This window comes from Mus caroli, unplaced genomic scaffold (genome assembly GCF_978045245.1).
Source record: "Mus caroli unplaced genomic scaffold, Mus_caroli_1 scaffold_1, whole genome shotgun sequence".
Taxonomy (NCBI): Eukaryota; Metazoa; Chordata; class Mammalia; order Rodentia; family Muridae; genus Mus; species Mus caroli.
Genome location: NW_028227256.1, coordinates 177,761,924 through 177,787,065, shown reverse-complemented (window position 1 = coordinate 177,787,065; position 25,142 = coordinate 177,761,924). Strand labels below are relative to the sequence as shown.

At 38.6% G+C, this 25,142-nt stretch overlaps 1 protein-coding gene across 13 annotated transcripts in view; it reads right to left on the bottom strand.

The window, feature by feature from the left end:
* Cdc42bpa (CDC42 binding protein kinase alpha) overlaps positions 1 to 25,142 on the bottom strand; it is a 213,741-nt gene that overhangs the window by 157,730 nt on the left and 30,869 nt on the right. For all 13 annotated transcript variants that reach the window (XM_085843395.1, XM_085843388.1, XM_029475997.2 and 10 more), the window contains exon 2: positions 16,674 to 16,765. In XM_085843395.1, coding sequence (XP_085699521.1) covers positions 16,674 to 16,765 — 92 coding nt within the window. The remainder of the gene's footprint in view (positions 1 to 16,673; positions 16,766 to 25,142) is intronic.

Sequence of the window (25,142 nt, the reverse complement as noted above, 5' to 3'; positions counted from 1 at the left end):
GACCCCCACCTACCATCCCCACCAACAGACAGTCTCAGAATGTAGAGTCAGCTGTCATCAAACTCTCTTGCCTCAGCTTCCTATGGGCTGAAATTAGAGGTGAATACCAGAACTCACGGCTTTGTTCTCAGTTCGGATAATACTCAAGAACTTACATAATGACTAATGGAGTTTCTAGAGCAGAGCTCTGGACTGATCCAAACTTGAGACACACAAGTTGGGTTGATCTTGTAAGGAACAGAGTTCTTTTTTACAGAAAATAACTTTAAACCCTGGCTATCCTTCAGCCTCCTGCTAGGACAGATCCAGACTGCTGACAAAGCAAAGCAGCCTTTTAAATTCCCTAATAAGGACTTTCATACACACTAGTGCTCTAAGCAGTGCCTGTTGCTCCAAATACTCCCCTACTAGCACTGGCTGCAGAGCAAGACTGAGAGAGAATGATGTGACCTCACATTTCCTACGTATGAAATGGAATCCCACAAGGAAGATAGGTCCACAGTCCCTCTTAGTAAGCAGTTGCTTTCTAGATTTGGAATGAGTTAAAAGAAGAGATAGCAGGCACCCTATCAAATGAAGTTCTTCCTGAGGTAAATCTCTAGGGCCTCCAAGGGCATACCCTCTTTGTGTGTGTTCTTTTCTGTAGCATAAATACAAATTTTGAAAATAGAAGTTTTATTGGTGATTACCAGGCCTGACCATGTAAAAGAGTAACTCTAACACTAGCTGGATATGTGTTAACTGTAGACTACATATTCTAATAGGGTAATTTAAAATAATGGTGAATGGTACCAGAAACAAAGCTGACTGATTGCACTAATTTCTAATCTTCTGGTAAACACCAGCTTTTACCAGAACTTTTTAAAGAACACTGCTTTATTCTACCAATCATTTTAACATGGGGTACTAAATAATTATTTCATAAAAAGGTTTCCCATTCAAAAAAGAAACATTTCTGAGTCTTGGTTTGCTTATCTGCCTTACTTACTAATTTCTGAGCATGATGCAATGAAAAGGCAGCCTACAGTCCCAGCTATTCAGTAGTACAAGTTCAAAGCTAGCATAACCCATACACTGCATTTAAAAAGCCAGCCGCAGGAACTTAAGTAAACCATGTGATAAAATTAAGAAATAAAAACAGGTCCACTGATGTAGATCAATGGCAGAGCAATAGCCTAGCATAAGCAAGACCCAAGATTCAATCTCTAGTGACTACTAGGTAAACGGCTTGCCATGCAAGCATGAGAACCTGAGTTGGGAAACCCAAACACATCACCAATATCTGTAATCTCATAGGTGAAGAGGTGAAAACTGGGCACAAGAGTAATTAAATCAATAGGCTCCAAGTTCAGTGAGAGACCTAGCTCATGTGGTAAGGTGGAAAGTAACCAACGAAGACATACATCATCAAAGCCTGGTTTCCACATGCCTAGACACTCATTTGCATGTGTACATACATCATACACACACACACACGGGGGGGGGGGGGCAAGCAGGGAAGAGTGTTCCAGTTATCCACAAAAGTCTTTATAGATAGTAATTAATAAATTTTAAAGGTAACTTGTTAGATGAATACACTTCAGATTTACTGTGACCTTCTAAACATTTTTGTAATATTCATTCTTTGTTTTATATAATTAATGTTTTGATTATTAAGTGTCATGGGAAATTTTTCTGGTCCAGTCTATCTGGTGTTCGGCATGCTTCTTGTACTTTGACAAATACCACCTTATTTAGGTTAGGAAATTATTCTTCTATGATTTTGCTGAAAGTATTTTTTTTATTATTAGGTATTTATTTCATTTACATTTCCAATGCTATCCCAAAAGTCCCCCACACCCTTCCACACCCACTCTCCCACCCACCCACTCCCACCTCTTGGCCCTGGTGTTCCTCTGTACTGAGGCATATAAGTGAATGTATCTGTATTTGTAGGTGATATGATTTTATACATAAGGTGATATGATTTTATACATAAGGGCCCTAAAAATTCCACCTGCTCATAAACACTTTCAGCAAAGTCTCAAGATACAAAATTAATACACAAAAATTGATAGCCTTCGTATATACACTCAGCAAATGGACTGGGAAAGGAATCAGGAAAACAATACTTTTTACAATAGGTCTCAAAATTAAAGTCTTGAGGTAATTATGGCCAAGCAAGTGAAAAAAACTTAAGCTACTGAAGAAAGAAACTAAGGAAGATATCAGAAGATGGAAAGAGTGTCATGTTTATGAATCAGTAGGATTAATAAAGTAAAAAAATGGTCATTCTACCATAAGGTAATCTAAAGATTCAATACTATCCCCATCAAAATTCCAACATGATTCTTTATAAAATTTGAAAGGACAATTTTCAGCTTCACATGGAAACAAACATATATAATCCTGGATAATAAAAGGACTGCTGGAGTTATTACCACCCTTGATCTCAAATTGTACTAGAGAGCTATAGTAATATATTGGCACAAACACAGACACATTGATCAATGGAATTAATTTGAAGACCTAGAAATAAACCCACACACCTATGGGCATCTAATTTTTGATAAAGAATCCTGAAACACACAATGGTTTAAAAAGAAAAGAAAAGAAAAGAAGAGAAAAGAAAAGAAAAGAAAAGAAAAGAAAAGAAAAAGACAGCATCTTTAACAAACTGGATGGTTGCATGTAAAAGAATGCAAGTAGATGCACAACTATCACCTGCAAAGCAATCACCTCCAAATGGATCAAGGACATCAACCTAAGAACACTCACTGCAGCATCTGGCAGACAATAAGATGGGGATAATCTTGCCCTCACTGGCACAGGAACGGCTTTCTGACAGAATACCAATAGCACGGGCACTAAGAACAACCATGAGTAAATCAAGCCTCAGGAAACTGAAAAGCTTCTGCATGGTAAGTCACCATCATTCAGATGAAGTGGCAGCCTACAGAACTGGAAAAGATTTTTACCAACTACACATCTGATAGAGGGCTAATATTGAAAATATATAAAGTATTTTAAAATCTAGACATCTAGAAAACAAACAACCCAATTTTTAAAATGAGATACATATATAACAGAACTCTCAAAAGAGGAATCACAAATAGCTGAGAATACTTAAAGAAATGTTCCCACCCTTAGTCATCAAGGAAATGCAAATCAAAACTACTTTGAGATTTTATTTTATACCAGTCATAATAGTTAAGACCAATGAAACAAAAGGCAGCTCATGCTGGTGAGGATGTGGGGTGAGAACACTCCTCCATTGCTGGAGGGAGTACAAACTTGTTCAGCCACTGTGGAAATCGGTGTGGCAGTTCCTCAGAAAGATGGGAATTATCTACCCCAAGACCCAGGCAAATCATTCTTGTGCATATACCCAAAGTATGCTTCATTCCATCACAGAGACATACTTGTTCAACCATGTTCAGTGCTAATCTATTCATAACAGCCAGAAACTGGAAACTACCTAGATTATCTGTCAGTGGATGAAGAGATATAGAAAATGTGGTACATTTACACAATGGAGTATTACTCAGCTGTTAAAAAAAATGAATTCAAGAAATCAGCAGGCAAATGAATGGAACTAGGGGGGAAATTCATCTTGAATGAGGTAACCCAAACCCAGAAAGACAAGTATGGTATATATTTGCTTATACGGGACGTTATCTTTTAAATTTTTGATAAGCAAGCTATAATCCGCACAGCCACAGAGATTAGGGATACAGTAAGGGGAGAGGGGGGGATCTCTCTAGGAAGGGAAAATAGTTCTATTACAGATGGATGAGAGAAGGACAGGAAGTAGAGGATCGAATGTGGGGGTGGAGGTAGTAGGGCTAAGGGAGGGAATTCAGGAGTGGATAGCTAAAACTAAGGTCATTTGAGGGGTAATATGGGAGCCTAATACAGTAGAAACTTCCTAAATATACATGTATGAAGTTGCTGTAAATGAATCTGCCAAAGAACTGGGGAGCCCCAAGTGGACGTCTCTAGCCACCAAATGAAGCTTCCAGTGCCAGGAATGGGTTATACATAATTGGGCTGGTGGCAAAAGGGGGCACATGGGAACCCCCAACCCATGCTATTGTTTTTTAACAAAATCTCAATCGTTCAATGTTACCAATTTGAAGACTTGGGAGCCAGATGCTGGGGTGAAAGCCTGCTAGCTCAAAGAAGCAGAGAAGGCACACAGCTGACCTTCCTCCTTAGCTGATGCCCCAGAAGCAATCTCCCTTGTCATCTCAAAAGAGCCTACTCAAGCCAAGTGTTCCTCCCTTCTACATTTTGTTTGTCTCTCTCCATCCTCTTGACTCCCTCTTACTCTCTCTCTCTCTTTTTTTTCTTAATAATCCTATGTTCACTTCCTGTCAACTGGTTTCTTGCTTCACCTCTTGATCTATGGTTGACTTTTTTTAATCATGTTTACAATATTCAAGCAGAAAGCTCTTGGATTAAAGGTGTGTGCTAAGTGCTACACAACTAAAAGCAGGTTTTTTTCCTAGTAAATAACACAATCTTGGGGTTCACAGTTTGATCAAATATCTTGCAACAGGCTATTGCCAAGGCTACTGACAGTAAGGCCCTATTGCTGAAGGGCCTACACCTATACAACTCACTGAACACAGAGAGGTCGGGCTGCTGCTTACCCAGACCTTCACCCCTGAAGTGTAGCATTCATGGTACTGAAATGCATTCTGCATGCCACCAAAGGAGAAAGGTAAACACCAACTCAGCTACAACTTTTTAATCTACAATGATTATCTTGCCTGCAAGAGGCACTAGTATAATAGTGGCACAAAGCTTGTGGGAGTTACCAACCAATATCTAATTGGATTTAAGGCCCACTCCATGGGATGGAGCCCATCCCGATACTGCTTGGGTGGCCAAGAACCTGAGGCCAGATAGGCCAGTAATCTAGGGAAAAACCAAATACTATTGTTCTGCTAAAGGAAAATAGCAGTAATATGATTCCTAATGACATTGTGCTATCCTCACAGATCACTGCCATGCTCAGCTATCAACAGAGAAGATACACAAATATAGAGATCCACAGCTGAACAATATTGCAGAGTGAGACCTAGCACTCACAAAGGCTGTGGCAGTACACACTGGGCCTACACAGGCGGCACAGATGGGAAACACTAAGAAGTGATAAGGGGAAAAATGGACACATTTCCTCCAATCCCTAACCTTGAGGTTATCACCAATTGATAGCCACTAGCAACCTGAAAAACTAGTTCTTTCCACCACAGTCTCACTGGGGATACAAACAGACCTTACATGTAAGCCCCCCATGCCCAGCAGTAATGGCCAACACTAGCACCTTTGGAGGCTCCTTAATTCATGATGTTTTGTCAGGGCAATTCCTTTACATATATGTTATGGCTTCTAGTTTTGTAGGTTTTGGGATTCCTGTGTGTCTCTGTGTGTGTTGGTCATGCTTCTTCCCTGGCTGTTTTTCTTCTTTTTGTTTGTTTTGCTCTGGTCTAGGTTTTGTTTTATCTTATTTTACTTTATTACTAGTCCTTAGATGCCCCGTTTGTTTTCTAACTAGAACCAGAAAGGTGTGAATTTGGATGGAAGAGGAGATGAGAAGGATCTTGGTGGGGAGAGTTGGGGGAAGGTAATTATAATCAGAATATATTGTATGAAAAAAATCTATTTTCAATAAAAATTTAGAATTTTTATAATTTTAACAGGTACATATAAAATTATATATATATATATATATATATATATATATAGAGAGAGAGAGAGAGAGAGAGAGAGAAAGAAAGAGAGAAAATTAAACACAATTATAAAGTGAGTAAAACCCAGCTCAAGATGCACAAGCTTGCAGCAAACCAGAACTGTTCCTAGGCTGCAGTATAACCCAGAAACATTCCTAAGTGTACAACCCAGAAACCCTCTCATGTGCACTACAGCCCAGAAACCCTCCTATGTGCACTACAGCCCAGAAACCCTCTCATGTGCACTACAGCCCAGAAACCCTCTCATGTGCACTACAGCCCAGAAACCCTCCTATGTGCACTACAACTCCACTTCCCAAAACTGAGTTATTACCCTTGACTTTAGTGATATGTAGTCGTTCCTATGTCGCTTCCTTCACCCCACACTGTCAGGTTTTAGGAAAAGGTCGGTTCCTCTGGTCTCATAAAGTGAGGGAGACACTGGGTCCCTCCTTCTCTATTACCCAGCATAGTTAAAAGGATCCAGAGAACTTGCAGATGAATTCACTTCAAACTGCAAGGTTCTTTTTCATGACTTTTTTTTTGTTTGTTTGTTTGTTTTTGTTTTTTCAAGACAGGGTTTCTCTGTATAGCTCTTCTGTCCTGTAACTCACTCTGTAGACCAGGCTGGCCTCGAACTCAGAAATCTGCCTGCCTCTGCCTCCCAAGTGCTGGGATTAAAGGCGTGCACCACCACGCCCAGCTTTTCATGACTTTTTAATGAATAAAATATTACATACTGAGACCTGACAGGTGAAAGACTCTCAGGACTCATTGGGGGTGACCTTAGCCAAAATGCCCAACATTAAGGAGAGGGAACTGGAAGAGTCCACCACCAGCAGATAGACAGAGTCTCAAGTGGAGGGACAGGACTACTAATCCAGTCAAAATTTCTGACCCAGAATCGTTCCTGTCTAAAAGAACTGCAGGGACAAAAATGGAGAAGAGACTAAAGGTAAGGTAATCCAATGACCAGCCCAAGTTGGGGTCCATCTGAAGTTGGGGAATTGTGGGGAAGGACACCAAGGCCTGACACTATTACTGATGCTATGATGTGCTTACAGACAAGAGCCAGGCATGGCTGTCCTCTGAGAGGCCCTATCAACATCTGACTAAAACAGAGGTAGATACTTACACCCAACCATTGGACTGAAGTTGGGGACCCCTCAGGTTGAATTAGGGGAAGGAATGAAGAAGCTGAAAGAGAGAGCAACCCCATAAGACCAGCAGTCTTAACTAACCCAGACCCCAGGGTGCTCCCAGGGACTGAGCCACCAGCCAGGAACCTCTACACAGGCCCATCCAAGGCCCCTGGCACTTATATAGCAGAGGTCTGCCTGGTCTAGCCACAGTGGGAAAAGATGTGCTTAATTCTCAAAAGACTTAAGGCCCCAAGGGAAGGGAAAGACCTGATGGGGAGGAGCACCCTCTTGGAGGCAAGGGGGAGGAGGAATGGGATGAGGAACTGTGGGAAGGGGGGACCGATGGGGAGCAATGACTTGAACATAAATAAATAACTTAATAATAAGCAAAAGAAAAATCAAAAGTTAAATCAATCCCATGTGTGTCACTATCACTCCTGCTTACACTGCCCCATCTCTCCTAACCCCTCCCTATGCTACTTGATGGAAATACAAATAACAATAACATTTCCTACCTATTATATTATCCACTTCATAATGCATCCCAGAGATCTCTCTATGTAAGTACTGCAAGGTTTTTTGGTTTTGTTTTTCTATTTTTCTCTCATATATTACATGCCTACCACAGTTTCCCCTCCTTCCTCTCCTCCCAGTCCCTCCCCCATCACCCTTCTCTCCTAGATCCACTCCTCCATTTCCCTTCAAGAAAGGGTAGGCCTCCCAGGGATACCAGTCAAACACAGGATATCATGGTAGTGTAAGTCTAGATACATCCCTTCATATTAGGGCTGGATGAAGCAACCTAGTAGGAGGAAAATGGTCCCAAAAGCAAGCAAAAGAGTCAGAGCCCACCTCTGCTCCCACTGTTCTGAGTCCCACAAGAAGAAGACCAAGCTACACACTATAACATATATGCCTAGCTCAGACCCACACAGGCTCCCTTAGTGCCAGTTCAGTCTCTGTGAGCCCATATGAGCCCTGGTTAGTTGATTCTGTGGGCCAATTTCTTGTGGTGTCCTTTGACCCCTCTGGCTCCTACAGTTCTTCCTCCTCTTCTACAGAATTCCTTGAGCTCCACCTAATGTTCAGCTATGGGTCTCACAGCAAATTGTGGTCTGTGCTTAACCACAATTTATTCAAACCATTTCATATTGATAGATATCTGGGTTATATTTGTCCTATTTATTACACTATTTTTTCATCTATTTGTATCCTATCCTAGCATATGGTATGAATTTTAATTTGCTCCACAAAAAGACTTTTTCAAATAGCTATCCTGTATTCTAAATCATCTACTGAATTTTTTCCACCCACACTGGCTGAAGCTACTGTCTTTAGTAAAGAATAAAATATGTGTATGCAAGCCTGTCCTGAACTTCTTCTTCTTCATGGGCTAATTCTTGAGGCTGCAGATATAGTAGGCCTATCACTGCTCTTACTATGAGTTTTCTAATGATTCTTCTTAGAGTGGGGTTATGTGTTTGTTCATTTTTGAAGGGGAGTAGGCTGCAGCTATATTGTCCAGACTCAGGGAAAATTCTTAGGCAGAAGCAATTCACCAGACTCAGCCTTCTGAATAGTTGAGACTGCAAATCTGTGCTACCATACCCAGCTCTAGAAATGCTTGTCTTTCTATACAACCTTTGCAACTACCCTGTCAAATAATTAGCATATATGTATGAGCTTTCTAATAATAGTCTTAACTCTTTTATTATTAAGTGTTTTTCTCTTCCACTATCTTCTGTAGTTGCCTATATATTAATTCTGTCCACATATATACTTAATAGTGAATTATCTCTGTATTAGTAGTAAGTTTCATTACTACCTTAGGTTTATATAAAAATAACACTTGGGATGATATTGTTGCTCAGTTGGAGGTGCCTAACATGTACAAGACCTGATTTCAATGCTCAGCATAGTGGGGGAAGTGTATTAAATACCACATCTGTAAACTCTGCCTTTCTAACTTTCATACTCATAATCTAAACAGTCCAATAAAGGTACAGATATTATTAGGATGTACTAAAAATTCAAAACATAACTAAATTAACCCACAAAAGATTCACATTAAATACAACTGTAGGAGAAAGAGGTTCAAACCATAGGAAAGCTGACTAACAGGAGGAATCAAAGATAGGAACCGTCACCTTATACAAAAGAGTAGGCCATAATGATGAGCATCAGAATGATATAGCTACTGAATACTGAATGTGATTGTTCCTACTGTTACAGATTTCAAAATCAGGAAATATATACAACTCTGGGGGAGAAATAAACACCCCCATGGTCACTGACAGAGCTAAACGACAATCATCAAATTATGGAAGATCTTAATAATAGTACTGACCATAAATAACTGTTATTCTGCATTAATTTTAAAGGCATTTGAAGTGTTCGTTAGAACAGTTCACATTCTGACCTTAGCAAATTTTCAAAGTAGAGAAAAATCAAAAGTATATTAACTCACTGTATCAAAACAATTCAAACAAACCTTTAAAACAAAGAATACTATCAACTTCTGAAACAGACATTAAATAACATTTTTAAATCAATGATAATAAAAAATAATCTCTGGAATGAACCTAATCACCATTAAAAGCAAAATCTATGCTTCTGTGTTTACACTGGAATGACAAAGAAGCAAAGATACATATACATATATAGGTTTCATCTCGAAAAGGTAGAAAACAAATGAGTACACTAAATTCAAAGAAAAGATTCACAGAGGTAAAAACACATGTTCGGTGTTTAAAAAGAAAAAAGAGCAAACTTTAGATAGGAGCTGGCGCGATGGCCCCATGGGTAAGCAAACTGTCTCTGCAGGCATGAGGAGTTGAGTTTGAGTCCCCAGCACTCAGGTTAAAAAAAAAAGCAAGGCACAGCTTCACCTGCATGAAACCTCAACGTTACAGGGCAAACCCAGGTTGATCCATCCATGTGCTAGCTAGCCAGCAAATTTAGCACCAAGGCGAGCTTCCAGTTCTGTGAGAGACCATAATAGACCGTCTCAAGGCAATAATGAAAAGACCACTAGAAGGAACCCAGTTCCCACTCTGGCCTCTGCATATGTGCACACTCACATGCAATGCACACACAACATGCACCTGAGTGTGTGTATACACAAGAGAGACAACTCAAGCAGATAAAAAGTAGCTTTGATATTTAATTGCAATAAAAAATTTCTAATACTCTCAAGAAAAATTAAGCATGCACTATAAACATGAAAGAAAGAACCTCGCCTTAGACTCTGTAAGATGTAAAATTACTAAAAAAATATTATAAACAGACTCATGACAATAAACCTGGTAACTTAAATGTTAGCAGACATAATCCATGAAAAATAAACCATAATGAAGCTGAAAACTGAAACAGAAAAAGCTGAAAAGCTAACTCTAAAACCATTAGTGTTAATCAACTATGGGTATTAAAAACCCAAGTTCAGACAGTTGCATTATTAAACTCCATCAAATATTTACGGGAAAAAAAGCAGTTTCCAAACATTGGGAAACAAAACCACTTCCTCAACTCCTTTAACAATGCCTGAAAATGATAAAAACAAACATGTATGGGTCAACACTCACCATGAATACAGATGTAAAACTAGCTAACAAAATATTGATTAACTGAAGAGAAAAACATCTTGAAAGATGATTCCAATTTCTCTAATAAGACTCTATACCAGGAATTGCTTTAATAGTTGAAAAATCAATTATGCACCAACACCAAAAGCATAATCCATGAAAGTAAACAAGTATTAGAATTTCATTAAAATTGAAAACTTCTGTTTTTTAACACAAAGGATAATGTTAACATTCACATGTCAGACATGGACAAACACTCTTCAACAAAAATCAATGCTGCAAGCATCACAGTGCCCTACATCACAACAGCTACAGTGCTGTTCTACTTAGGATTTCTGTTGTTGTGATAAAACACCATGACCAAAAAGTAAGTTGAGGAGAAAAGAGTTTTTCTGGCTTACACTTCCACATTGTAGTAATATCGCTGAAAGAAACCAAGGCAGAAACTCCCAGGGCAGAAACCTGGGAGGTAGGAGCAGATGCAAGGGGCCATGGAGGAGTACTGCTTAATGGCTTGCTCAGCCTGTACTGGAAAAAGTTTGAACCCATTATGGGTTTAAAAACCTACCAAACCCACCAATCCCTGAGCCCAAAAAAACTACCAACATCCTGGGCTTGGTTTGAAATCCCACCAATCCCCACCCTAGAAATAAAGAAACCCTATGTAAAGCCTGCCTCCAGCTCAGTTCCCTGAGCTTCTCACCTAAGCAAAGGCAGCCACTCTCCTGTGCCTTTCACTGAAGTGGAAACTTTCAGGTTCTTTGGAAAGTAGGTTGGATGGTGTTTTGCTAGGGAAACACGTGAAGGAACGCTGCGTTAAAGTAGACACAGGTGTGAAAGACTAAGGCAGACTCGTGAATGTTTCACTGAAGCAGACACAGGTCAAAGTGTGTTCTAAAGCAAGCACGTGAAAGGACACGTGATGAAGGATTCTTTGCCAACAACACATATGTATTGGTTTGCCTTACATTTGTAGTTGAGCTGCATTTGTCAGGACTATAGAGAGAAACACATCAAAAGAATTCTGGTGATGTACTGCAGTTTCTTGCCGCTTCCAAGGACTGATTGGATGCACACGCTGAGGTAAGACCTATGCTGAGGCAAGGCCAGTGCTGAGGCAAGGCACATGGAGGACACGTGATGTTTGGAGGGTATAAATAGGATTCCACGGGGTAACAGAGAGAGCTTGGCTTGCTGGTACAGCTAGCTGTGCAATGGCTGTGGGTCTCGAGTCTTGCTGATCTTTGCTTCCCTGAGAGGGGCACAGCCTACATAGTTACATTTCCCAGTGAATCTCTTACATGGGTTTTGTTGTATAGTGTTCCTTGGCTCCTGACTGCCAGGATACCTTTCCCTTCAGAGCTGTAAAACTTACACAGCCTGCTTTCTTACAGAACCCAGGATCAACAGCCCAGGAATAGCATCATTCACAGGAGTCTGGGCCCTCCCCAATCAATCTCTAAGAAAATATCCTAGCAGGGCCATTTTCTCAATCAAGGCTTCCTTTCAGATGGCTCTAGTTTGTTTCAAGCTAATATAAAACTAGCCAGGACAAGTGCCTGATAGATTAAAATAAAGGAGCTAGCAACAAGCCCTTGCAGCTATAGGCATCTCATGCTCTGCAGAGAGAGCAAAACAGTCTCTTCAACAGATGGTGCTGGGAATTTTGGATATTCACAAATTTTAAAAAAAAATGGATTCAACTCTCATTGATTAATGATTAAATTTTTAAAACCTCAAAAACTAGTATTAGAACACATTCCTTAATCAAACAGGCAACATCTACCAAAGCACCTATAGTTAACATCTTATTTAACAGTGAGTACTAAACCCTTAAATCCTTTAAATTCCTTAATTCTAAATCCAAGGGGAAAAAAAGCCTTTTCCCTAAATTCCAATAGAGGGTAAGCATGTCCACCTTACATGTTCAACTCTGCATTAGCCACCTAAGCAGGTGACATAAAAGAAATGGAATGTATAGTCTGTAAGGTGAAAAAAGAAACTGTCCTTCTCAAACGACCAAAATATGACATCAAGAAATAGAAGTCAGTTATAAAAAAATCAATTGTACCTACATATCAGAAACATAATAAATATAAATTTTTATAGTCATTTGCCATTAAATCAAAATGCATCAATACTTGGGAATAAATTTAACAAACTACAAATAATAACTATAACCTAAAGTTAAAAAAAAAGTCAGATCTTAAAAAAATGAAGAGAAGGCTGAGGACAGGGCTAAATGGGTGAAGTTCTAACTAACCATGCACATATGAGGACCAGAGTTCAAATCCCTAGGACCCAGGTAAAGCTGAGCTAGGTAGCCATCTGTAATCCCAGTTCTCCTACAGCCAGATGGGAGGTGACAACAGAGTCCCCAGAAGCTTACAGGCCAACCGGCCTGAGTACACAGAGGTGAACAAAGAAACGGAGGAAGGTAAGGTTCAACATGAGACCACCACACACGCTCGGCTAATCATTAATTTAATTACTGAACTTTATTTCAATACAAGATCTACCAGAACAGGAAAAGCCAAAGCACTTCTTATGCACATATACTGTAGGACCAACAAATAAATCATTTACATCCAGAAGATACCAATAACATTCAACTCCTACCTCCGTAACCCCAAAATGTTTACTTGTTCACAGAATAGCCACATGATATGAAGCAAGATGAAAAGTTACTGACCTTTAAGACTTAACAGGCAATGTAAAATGGAGTCACGATGACCACTAAACACCAACCAAGAGTGGCTTAGGAAACTCAGACTATTGTTACAGGAGTGTGAGTATGACTCTGCACTTAAATTATTTGACACTGTCTACTAAAGCTAACTATGCCTACCTCAGAAAACAGGATCTGCTCCTAAGTTTATATTAAACATAAATAAATGCTTATACCCCACCAAAGATGTAAATAAGAATGTTTCTGAGGGCAATATACTGAACAGCCAGAAAAAAAGATAAGCAACTTAGCATTCAACAATGATAGTATAAGTAAAAAGCATATGGTATACTCATATAAAGAAATAAATTCAATGAGCTAGTGGGAAAGTCGGACATGAAACCAGGGTGACAGCTCAGTGGGTAAAAGCACTTGCTGCCAAGTTCAATTTCCAGAAGGCCCATGGTGAAAGAGAGAGATGGCACCCATTAGTTGCCTCCTGGCCTTCACATGCATGCCATGGCACATCCACACACATGTATGCACAAGCAGAGAGAGGGCAGAGACACATACAAATAAATAGATAATAAAACTTAACAAAAGAAAAGAAAAACAAGGGTGTGTCATATAAGTATAATGTAGAGAACAGAAGCTAGAAACAATAGCATATAGTAAATTATAGAGAGAATCCTTGTACTGTGTGGAAGAATCACCTGTCACTAGAAAAGCTGTTGGCCTAGGTGGTGGGAGTTCCAGAAGGGAGAGAGTCGGGCTTGGGAAGAGACTGACTGATGGAGACACACATGTGAAACTGAGAACAGGTAACCAGCCATGTGGCACTCACAGACTAGAATGGCTAGTTGGGGAACAGAACCTAGCTTATGGCCTAGGTTTCATGAAATGATTCAGTCTCAGAGTTGTTATTTTGGGAACTTGGGTGCCGGTGAAAAAGCCTGCAGTCAGAGTAAATAATTCTATTAATACAGAACTAAAAATCAGGTCACATAAATCTAGGATGGCAGAGGCCTCACAAGGAACTGGTATTCTACTTAGTAGCAAATATTCTATAAGGTTACAAAAAAAAAAAAGCTAAAAAGAATTCAGCTAGGTATTTAATGAAAGTGCTAACAGTTAAAATAATTCCACTAACTCAGAGTAATCTTTGCCAAAGGACGTCACAGAGATAAAAAGAGCATTCTTTAATGATACAAGGTTCATCGTTAGGAAGACAAAATGGCTCTGCATATGTTATCAGCAAAAACTGAAAAAAAATAAAATTTCTAGGAAGTAATAGATCAAGAAAAAAAGGAAGAAAATGCCAAGAAAATACTGAAAGAAATAAACAAATAAACAACCCCTTTCTCAAGAAATGGCAACTCAATAGAAAACAAAAAATTAAAATGGAAATTTTAAGTAGCTAAATTAATGAATTTGAGCTAACTAATAAATTCCAATCATACAAATATGCTATCTAAGCTCTGATCACATTACAATTCAATGGCAGAATACAACCAGGAAGTCTTTGAGACACTTAGAAACTGTGATGAACTGTTAAACTCACAGATACAAAACAAACTGAAATGTAAAATCACACTGAACTTGGAGCAAACAACAATGGATGCATGGCATCTCAGAATTCACTGCTCCAGACGGCACGGCTTGCAGGAAAGCAACCCAAATGCACATTTTAAAAGAAGAACTAAAAATAAAAAAGTTAAATGATCTACTTCAGTAAATTAGAAGAATAAATAGCAAGTTACTGCCACAGAAAACAAAATATTAAACAACAAGAATTAATCCACAACAGCAAAACTGAAGAGACTAGAAGTTAGCTAACTAAAAAGCAAAGAAAACTGACAATTCCCTAGTAAGATGAATTTAAAAATAAGATGAACCAATGGTCGAATGAATCAGTAAGTGATCAATACAATATTAAGTTCTAAGTTATATGAGGTGTGTAAACACAACAAAACTAACACATAATTTTTTAAAAATCCATTGTAAAAATGTATTATCTTCGTAACAGACTGTAGGCACAGAAAGGAAAGATGGTAACCATTTCAGAAGCTTGTAGAATATAGTAAAACATTTAGGGAACACTCTCCTCATAGGACCAGCAGAGACAAGCCCCCCAAAAATCTGATGAAGGTATTGGAAGAAAATTACATGCCAAGTTCTGTATCAAAAATAGGTTTAAAAAACACCTGGGCAGTGATGGCTCACAGCTTTAATCCCAGTGCTTGGGAACCCTAGACAGACAGATCTCTGAGTCTGAAGCCAGCCTTCTCTACAGAGAGTTCCAGGACAGCCAGGGCTACACAGAGAAACCCTGTCTCAAAAAATCCCAAAATAAAAAAGTGAAAAAAAAATTAAACACACAAATATTCTTTAAAGCATACCAAATCCACTGATGCATAAAAAGAATAATACACAACCAAGATGGAATCCTTTTTAAATCCACAGAACTCAAGGTTAACAAGTCGAAGAGCCCAAGTGAGGATGCCTCAATCCCACTTGAGAGGGAGAAGAAAGCAATCACGAGGGGGGGGTGAGGGCGGGGAATGTGGGTGCCCTGAGGGCCAGGAGAATGAATGTAAACAGGCAACCTCAGAAGGTGGGAGGTGGGAGGACCCTCTAGAATGTACCAGAGACCTGGGAGGTGAGAGAAGCTTAGGACTCAAAGGGAAGGACCTTAGATGAAATGCCCAACAGTGGGGAGAGGGAACTTAGAGTCCTCTGCAGTAGAAAGACAGGGCATCAAGTGGAGAGATGGGGTTGCCATCCCACAGTCAAAAACTCTGACCCAGAATTGTTCCTGTCGAAAAGAACTGTAGGGACAACAATTTAGAAGAGACCAAGAGAAAGGAGGCCCAAATTGGAATCCAGCTCAAGGGGAGGGAGGCTCCAGGGCCTGACACTATTGCTGATTTGTACTTTCAACAATTGAAAGTGAAATGTAAGCCATTTTCATTAAAAATAACCTCAGGAACACCATGCATGTAGTAAACCTGCTGAAAGATGTAAAATCCTCTATAACTAAGAAAAAAAGCTACGAAACTTAAATAAAGGGAGAACTATATCATGTCCATGGATTAGGTGACTCCTGTCTTAGAATTTCAAGTAGTTATAATCTTATCTCCAGTTCAATGGAATCCTAGCCCAAACTTCTGATTTCTTTTTCTCTCTCTCTAGCATTTTCTGTGTGTGTGTGTGTGTGTGCGCGCGCATGCATGCATGCATGCATGTGTGTAAATGAGATTCTGAAGTGGTATGAAAACACAGGGAGAGGCAAGCGCAGAAAAAGGAGAAGACCCACTACCAGGCACACCCAGGTTCTTAGGCGATGAAGTAGCATGAGACAGTATGAATTTGGCACAAGAAGGAAAACAGACAGAAACAAAATTTAGTACATATTAAAAAGTGAATCATCATAGAAAATGCTGCATTCACAACTTTAATCTATTTTCTGGTCAGGCATATCAATTGTAACAGAAAGCAAATTATCTCTCACCATTATATAAAACGCCTTCGAAAACAATTAACAAACACAGAAAATATCTCTTACCTCCCCAAAAGCTCCTCGACCAATCACCTTTAATATTTCAAAGTCTTCTCTATGTAATCGCATTTGCTTCACTTTAGAAGTAAATGGTTTAGCTGAAACAAAAGAGCAATATCAGTTACTTTCTTAATGAAATGCAATACAAAGTAGATGTGCAACAGATGCGTATTTCTTTTTGGTCTTTGGGTTTTGGTTTGTTTGTTTGTTTGTTTGTTTGTTTCTTGGTTTGGTTGGTTGGTTTGGTTTTTCAAGACAGGGTTTCTCTGTCACAGCCCTGGCTGTCCTGGAACTCACTTTACAGATTAGGCTGCTGCTGGCTTCAAATTCAGCTGCCCTTGCCTTCCTAGTGCTAGGATTAAAGCGTGCACCACCATCACCCAGCAGATGAGTATTTCTTAAACAATTAAAAACTCAAAGTATAAGTAAGAACTAAATCAAAGCACCTTTAAAATCTAATCAAACTATCGAAGTATGAATTAATAGCTATAAAAAGGCAATGTTTCCTTTATTTGCATAAATTACATTTTTTGACTTTTTGTTTGTTTGTTTGAGATAGAGTCTTAGGGCATGTAGCCCATACTGACCTGCAACTGTGTAACCAAGACAAATCTGTTATCGTCCTGCTCTACCTTTAAGAGTTTTAGGAGTGCTGGGATTATAGACACGCACCACCACCATTCAATAACATATTCTCTCTCGCGCTCTCTCTCTCTCTCTCTCTCTCTTTCTCTCTCTCTCCCTCCCTCTCCCTCCCTCCCCCCTCCCACCCTCCCTCCGCGTGTGTGTGTGTGTGTGTGTGTGTGTGTGTGTGTGTGCGCACGCGCATGTGTGTAGGTGAAAGGACAACTTTGGGTATCATGAATGAACTGAATAAATAAGTAATAAATTGAACGTCCTGAGAAAATGATGATGTACATAGTCTATTTATATTAATATTATATGCTTGCACAAAATCTGTACACTTGTCAGATTCCTATTTCTCATATATAATTCGATGGCGTTCGCTTGTCTTACACTTTAGGGAATACGCTTCTGTGTGAGAAGATACTCTCTCTCATCTTCCCCTAAGATTGCCATCCTTTTAACCTTTCCTAAAACATCATTGTAACAACCATGTGCTCACCAGAATCAAATTTTAGTTATTCTGGTTTAAAAAATAATTTCAATACTGCCAGTTCACACAGAAAGGATGGACAAAATGGAAAATTAACAGGACTCTATCATTTACTAACTAAATGTGCCAAATTCTTGTTTAAAAGTTAGAAACTGCTAAGTGTTGGCAAGAATATGACTATCAGGCACAGTAATGTGTAACAGGAGAACTGTTCGCTGACACTGAAGTTCTTGTTTTCTTTTTCATAGTCTTAACAGGACATACTACTAGTTAGGTAGCCTTCAGAACTTGAAACATTTTTTTGTTTTTTGTTTTTGTTTTTTAGATAATCCTATACTTAGCTTTAATGGTTCTTTCAATACACAGCTGAAATTTCTCTAATTTGATTTCATTCAAGTCTTCCTTCTGTGTTCATAAACAAATTGCATCTAATTATCTTTCCTCTGTACTGTCTACACACAGCTCAGCACTAATGGGAGGCCAGCTCACCAGGCCTGTGAGTTTTCGTCCTCCGGTGTCCACTGCAGCAGCAGCATTCGGCTTGTTTAAAGATCTAAGTGTGAAGGATGTGCCAATGAAACCTTCAACACCCAACATGGCCGGCCATGACTTCGGGCTTTAGTAAAACATGCAGCACATGTGTCTTTTCAGGAGACTTTGATAATTGGTTCATTTCATGTTGCTATATTACTGGCTCATATTTTCTAATTCTACAAATGACAACTATTGTAACTAGTATGTCATTTCTTTGAATTATGCATCTATCCAAATTCAGTATTTTCGGACTCAGGTTACTAGTGGCACTCTTTTGTTTTCCAAACTTACCATGTGAGCAGGATGGCTAATCCTTACTGAACGGCTAATACTTGTTTCTAACGGCCTGTTTTCACTATTATTCCTTATCACTGATAAAGCCTGCATACTCACTAACGCTCTTCCAATTATAGAATGTGTGCTTGATCCTTTCTAAACTTCAGCCAATCTATTCTGTGGATTCTAAATTGATTTTACATGAACTATCAGTAAAGAGGCTAGTTGGCATTAACCTCCCTACCTCTGAAAAAAAAATTAAATCATTTTCCTATTTAGATGTAGACATTAGAGCAAAAACAAAAGTGCGACCGACTTACTCTAACAATATTCTAAACACATATGTACCAGATAACATAACCTCAAAATGTGTAAAGTTAGAATAGTCATACCTTCCTGAAAAGACATTTTACTTAAAATCTACTGATACTTCAAACATACTTCAAACAGATCGCCAAAACACTATAATTGAGTAAAATACAGAGATAGCACTGTAGCAGCTGGACAGTATTACCTTGAAACACACTTAATTCTTCAGATTTTAGTAATATCAAGTCATAAAACCACTGCAAATAAAATTCAAAATATCAAAAAACATAAAAACCAAATTGTATTTATATCATACAATTAACTGCAAATCAGTAAAGGATAAGCAAAAATGCCAGTAAGCTTTGAAATTAAAAGGAAGAAATAAGTTATTAGAATCTACGAAAAACAAAAAAACTATGTTAAAATTCTGGGAATATGGACTAAGCTAGTGCTAAGTAAATAAACAAACACCAAGTCTCAAATCTTCTGTTTTAAAAGGAGCACTAGAACTGAGTTCAGAAGTACAGAACCAGCCTATACAACACAGTAAGAGCCTGTCTATGCCCCATCCCATAACAACAGAACTCATAACAGAGAGAAAGCAAAGTGGATGAAACTCCTTAATTTGAAAATCAGCTCATAACAGAAAGACTCGGCACTGGGGAGGTCGCTCTGTGGTTAAGAACCAATATTGCTCTTCCACAGGACTCCAGCTTGGTTCCCAGTACCAAGCTCACAGCTGTATAACTCCAGCTCCAGGGGTATCTAATGCCTCCCTGGCCTCTGAGGGTACCCGCACTCTCATGCACATACCCACACAACAGACATGCACAGGCATTCACAAAATAACTTTTTAAATTTAAAGGGCTTAAAAAGACTATTTATTTAAAACACGAATTTTACAAAATACTACAGTAAGAAACTGGACAAAATTACAATGCCACTGAGATTAAATTTAGCAATAAGTACCATAAGTAACCTATGTTGCTAAATTTACTGTGATAAATTATTCTTACAGAATAGCTAATTGTTTTTCAAAACTAAAAGTCTAAACTTTTCAATAAATAAATTGAATCAGTATGTTAGTCTTCCACAAAGAAACCACCAAAAGTCAATAGCTTTACAAGTTCTAGTTTAAAAAAAAAATGTACACGTTATGACACACTGTGAAGGCACTGAAATGACTGGCACACAAGTATCTCCCAAAGTTAAGAGAAACTACAACATCCAAATGAAGCTTTCAACTTATCATTCTTCCAGAAGACCCACGGGCTTGGAGAAATAGCTGTCACTACAACAACACAGTAACAAGTGGTGACTCCGAGCATGGAGCAGTAGGAAGCCATGTGCTATCACATGGAACCTGCCCCTGCCCAAGAAAAGTCATCTGATTGGTCACCAGTGAACAACTGGACACATTTACATGGGGACAATACCACAAAACTTGTGACTTGTGGCACTGACACGTTTCAAACAAGAGCACTAACGTGAAAGATGAAGCCCATCAAGACACTAAAGAGATAAGCAACTACTTGCAAGGAATGATTAGGGACTGGATTCTCAATTTAAAAATTAAAAATGGAAGTTGCTCTAAGGATATTATTGGGACCATAAATTTCAATATTAGATTTTTACAGTAAATACAATTATTATACCAGAGCTGATAAAATGGCTCAGTGGGCAAGGACCCTCTTTACCAACCCTGACAACCTGGGAGGTCAATCCCCAGAAACCACATGATAAGGAGAGAACAGACGCTAACGAGTTGTCCTCTACACACATACTCACACTCTCTCTCTCTCTCACTCACACACACACACACACACACACACACACGTGCTAAAGGTAATTTTAATTTTTTTAATTATTTGTTGACAGTTGTACTACAAAGCAACACAAGACAGTATCTGTATCTGAAGAAATATATAATATCTTGATATCAATAATTATCCTTGAAAGATTCAGCCAAAATAATGTATTCATGTTTGTGTACAGGAAGAACAAAGAACAGCACAAAAACAACAAAATATCCAAACACAAAGCAAAACATATGAGTCTAGCTATGGAACAGCTATGGAACTTCAGGAAGCTGTTTTTGCAAGTTCTAACCCCTCGGTTTTCCTTGTTGAAGAGTCTCTAATTGTTTTACTTGTGCCTATCAGACACATACATACTGCAGTGGTGTGTAAGTAGTCATTGTGTGGGACATTCATTCACAGGGAGACTGTTCACACATACAAAAGAAATGAAGAATCAAGCCTCAGAAAGACATAAGGACCCTGAAATCCTAGTGGAGTGAAAGCAACCTTTCTAAGACTGCGACTGCAACAAAACATTCAGCTCGAGAACCTTCTTCAGTCGGAAACAGTACATACCATGGTAATCGTCAAATATAGTGTTAAAACAAGATTAAGCACTTATAAAAAGTAAAGAAAGTATTAAGAAGTCAAAATTATATGAGAAATAAAAATCTAAAATATCAAATGATATCAAAATTCAGACTCATTGCTCATCCACTTACAGACATTACAATCAATGGAGAAAAGTTTCCCCAGGATCAGCAACGTGGTCTGGATGCCTGGCTCTGGCCACTTCTCCTCAGCATAAGACTAGAAGTTAAAGCCTGAGCAAGTAGATCAGAAAAAACTAAATAACGAAAGCTATCTATATGGAAGAGAGAAGATGTTTGCAGGTAGCATGATATTATGCATAGAAATCACTAAAGAACATTGGGAGAAATACACTTTGTATATGTAAAGGAATCCACAAAGCCACAGGACATAAAATCAATACAGAGCCGGCTATGTCTCATACTTTACATGATCCCATTTTAACAAAATAAGCAAGCCTATAAACAAACAAACAAACAAAAACCTAGGTTAGTTGTTGATGTTATTTATATGCCAGCTAATAGATGGAGGATTTTTGCTGGGGTGTGGTAAAAATGGCCTAAAATTAAGCTGTGGTGATGACACAACCACAAATAAACCAAACACAGTAAATTGTCTACTTTAAGTCAGTGTATTTCTGTCAGATGTAAATAAAGCTCATTAAAAACGTTAAAAAAAAAGTTAGTAAAGGCAGGCTAGTGGGACAGGCCTACCTACAATACCAGCTCCACAGAGGATGAGGCTTACAAGTCCAAGGCCTGCTTGGGCTGGAGACTGAGTTCAAGCTAGTCAGGACTACTTAATGGAAATCTTGACTCGGAAAATAGAAAGAAATAAAAATTTCCTTTATATTTTCAGTGAATAATTATAAAATATTTTAATTACATTTACAAGGAAATAAAAAAGCAGCTAGGTGGGGCAGTGTGTGCCTTTAACTTCAGCATTTGGTAGGCCGGAGTAGTTGTATCACTCTGAATTTGAGGCTAGCCTTGGCTATATAAGCTAGCCTTGACTATATAAGCTAGCCTTGACTATATAAGAAGAGAGTTTCAGTTAAACCAGGTTTACATAGTGAGACCCTGTCTTAAAACAAATAAAAATTATAAAGCAGTTAAGAAAAAATTTTAACAAAGGAGGCGAAACCTTTATATACTGAAAGTATAAAATGGTGCTTTAAAAAAATTTAGAAAGCCGGGCGTGGTGGCGCACGCCTTTAATCCCAGCACTCGGGAGGCAGAGGCAGGCGGATTTCTGAGTTCGAGGCCAGCCTGGTCTACAAAGTGAGCTCCAGGACAGCCAGGGCTATACAGAGAAACCCTGTCTCGAAAAACCAAAAAAAAAAAAAAAAAAAAATTTAGATGCAGCTTAAATGAACAGAAAGGCATTCCATGTTCTAAACTGTGAAGATTTAAACTGCTAAGATGACAATGATATCCAAGCAACCGTCTGAATCAGGAAAATCCTCACAAACTGTGATAGAGCTTTTAGTAAAAAATAGAAAACATCCTAAAATTCATATGAAATCTCAGTACAGACTGAATAGCTACAACAATCTGTGAGAGAAACGTGTCTCACATCCTAATTGTAAGACTAACTACCATAATCAAAACAGTACAATTCGGATATAATGACTTATGGATCAACAGAATAAATCAAAATATTCAGAAACACACCTATGTGTTCAATTGGTTTTAGAATGGGTGTCAGGACAATTCAACAAGAAAACAAAAATCAAGACAACTGGGCATATGCATATGTGTACACTTGTGACAATAGTAATAAATATTTTTTACATAACGTGGAGAATGATTGAAGAAGATACTTGCCGTCAACCTCTGATCTCCATGTGTGCCTGTGCACATGCACATAGACACACACATAATGATCTTGGTCCTTACTTTGTATCACACACAAAACTAACTTGAAATTAGTCAAACACCTAAAAGTAAAAGGCACGGAACTAGGTAGGGGGAGAGGTGAAGAGGATCTAAGAGAAGTTGGGGGAGAGGTGAAGAGGGTCTAAGAGGAGTAGGGGGAGAGGTGAAGAGGATCTAAGAGGAGTAGGGGGAGAGGTGAAGAGGATCTAAGAGGAGTAGGGGGGAGGTGAAGAGGATCTAAGAGGAGTAGGGGGAGAGGTGAAGAGGATCTAAGAGGAGTTGGGGAAGGGAGGAGTGTGATCAGAATACACTGAATGAAATCAATGTTTTAATTAAATAAAGAAAAATTTTAAGAAGATAAAGTTATAACAGTCTTAGAAGAAAACACATTAGAAAATCTGTATGGCATCAGATATGGCAATGATTTCTGATACATGAAACAAAATATGCCAGCAAAAATAAGAAATAGATAAACTGCATCTCGTCAAGATGTAAACTTTTATTTAAGACACTATTAAGACACTGTCAGGAGAGAGGAGGAAAGGCCCAAAGAATAACAAAAACATTCGAAAGATATACATCAAATAAAGGATTAATACTAGAAGATATGAAAACACAACAAAAAACATCCAATCTAAAACCTGGCAAAGTTTGAATAACACTTCACCAACAAGATATATAAATAGCCAACAAACCAATGCAAAGATCATCACCACCACTAATCATTAGAGAAATGCAAACCTAAGCACAACGAGTTATCACTGCACACTCTATTTTTTAAATAATTAAATAAAACTAAATCAAAATAACAAATGTTGGCAAGGGTGTGGGAAAATCAGAATGTTTGCACATTGCCTGTAGGCTACCTAGGGTTCTGCTGCCTTGCAAACACAGATGGTTCATCAAAGCAAGCTAAAAATAGGTTCCCTGTAGGACCCAACAATTCTACTTCTAGATACCCAAAACAACTCAAGGAGGAATTCAAACTACCTGCTCATCAGTGCTCACTACATGATTATTCAACAGCCAAAAGGTGGAAACAATCCAAATGTCTATCAACAAATTAATGCATTAAGAAATGTAGAATAATACAGTAAAATTATCATCCAACCTTAAAATGAAAGAAAAATCTGATACATACTTTATATAGCTGAATCTTGAAAACATTTTAAGTAAAATAAGCCAGATATGCTATGTTGTGTGGTTAATTTTCATGAACTACTCTGCACAGGAAGCTGCATAGAGACTGAGAACAGAGCCCACCACCAGGAGCGAAGAGCAGAAGCACAGTCACGGAGTGACCACTGGATTTCTGTTTGGAGAATGATGCAGTTTTTGAGATAAGATCTCAATAATGGTTTTACACTGTCATAAATATAATGCTTCTGAAATGTACATTTAAAAATAGTTAGAGCAGAGCTCAGGCACTTGTCATCCCAGTATTTACGAAGAAGAAGCAGGAGCACCAGGAACTCAACACCATCCTCAGCTGCACAGCAAACCCGAGGCCTGCTTGTGCTGCCTGAGCCTCTGTCCCATACACACCACCAACCATTTAAAGGGGGGGGGGGGGCAAATTCCACATTATATACATCTTATAACTTTTAGATTCTTAAGATATCAAAGCCATTGAATTATAAATTTCAAATAGACTAACTTGCTCATCTATAAACCAAACATCAATAAAACTTTTCAAAAAAATGGATCAAATGTTTAAAATAAAACTATAAACAAGTCTGATAAGGCAAACTGGCTTACACAGACTTCTTGGAATTTCTGGTAATAAGGAACAAAGACTAAGATGTGTCTATAGATGGTTATATAGTTACCTTGCCATAATAAACTACTCTTGACAATAGGAAGAAAACCAACAAGAACGGAGCTGAGAGTTATAAAACCACTGGGGGGCAGAGGCAGGCGGATTTCTGAGTTCGAGGCCAGCTTGGTCTACAAAGTGAGTTCCAGGACAGCC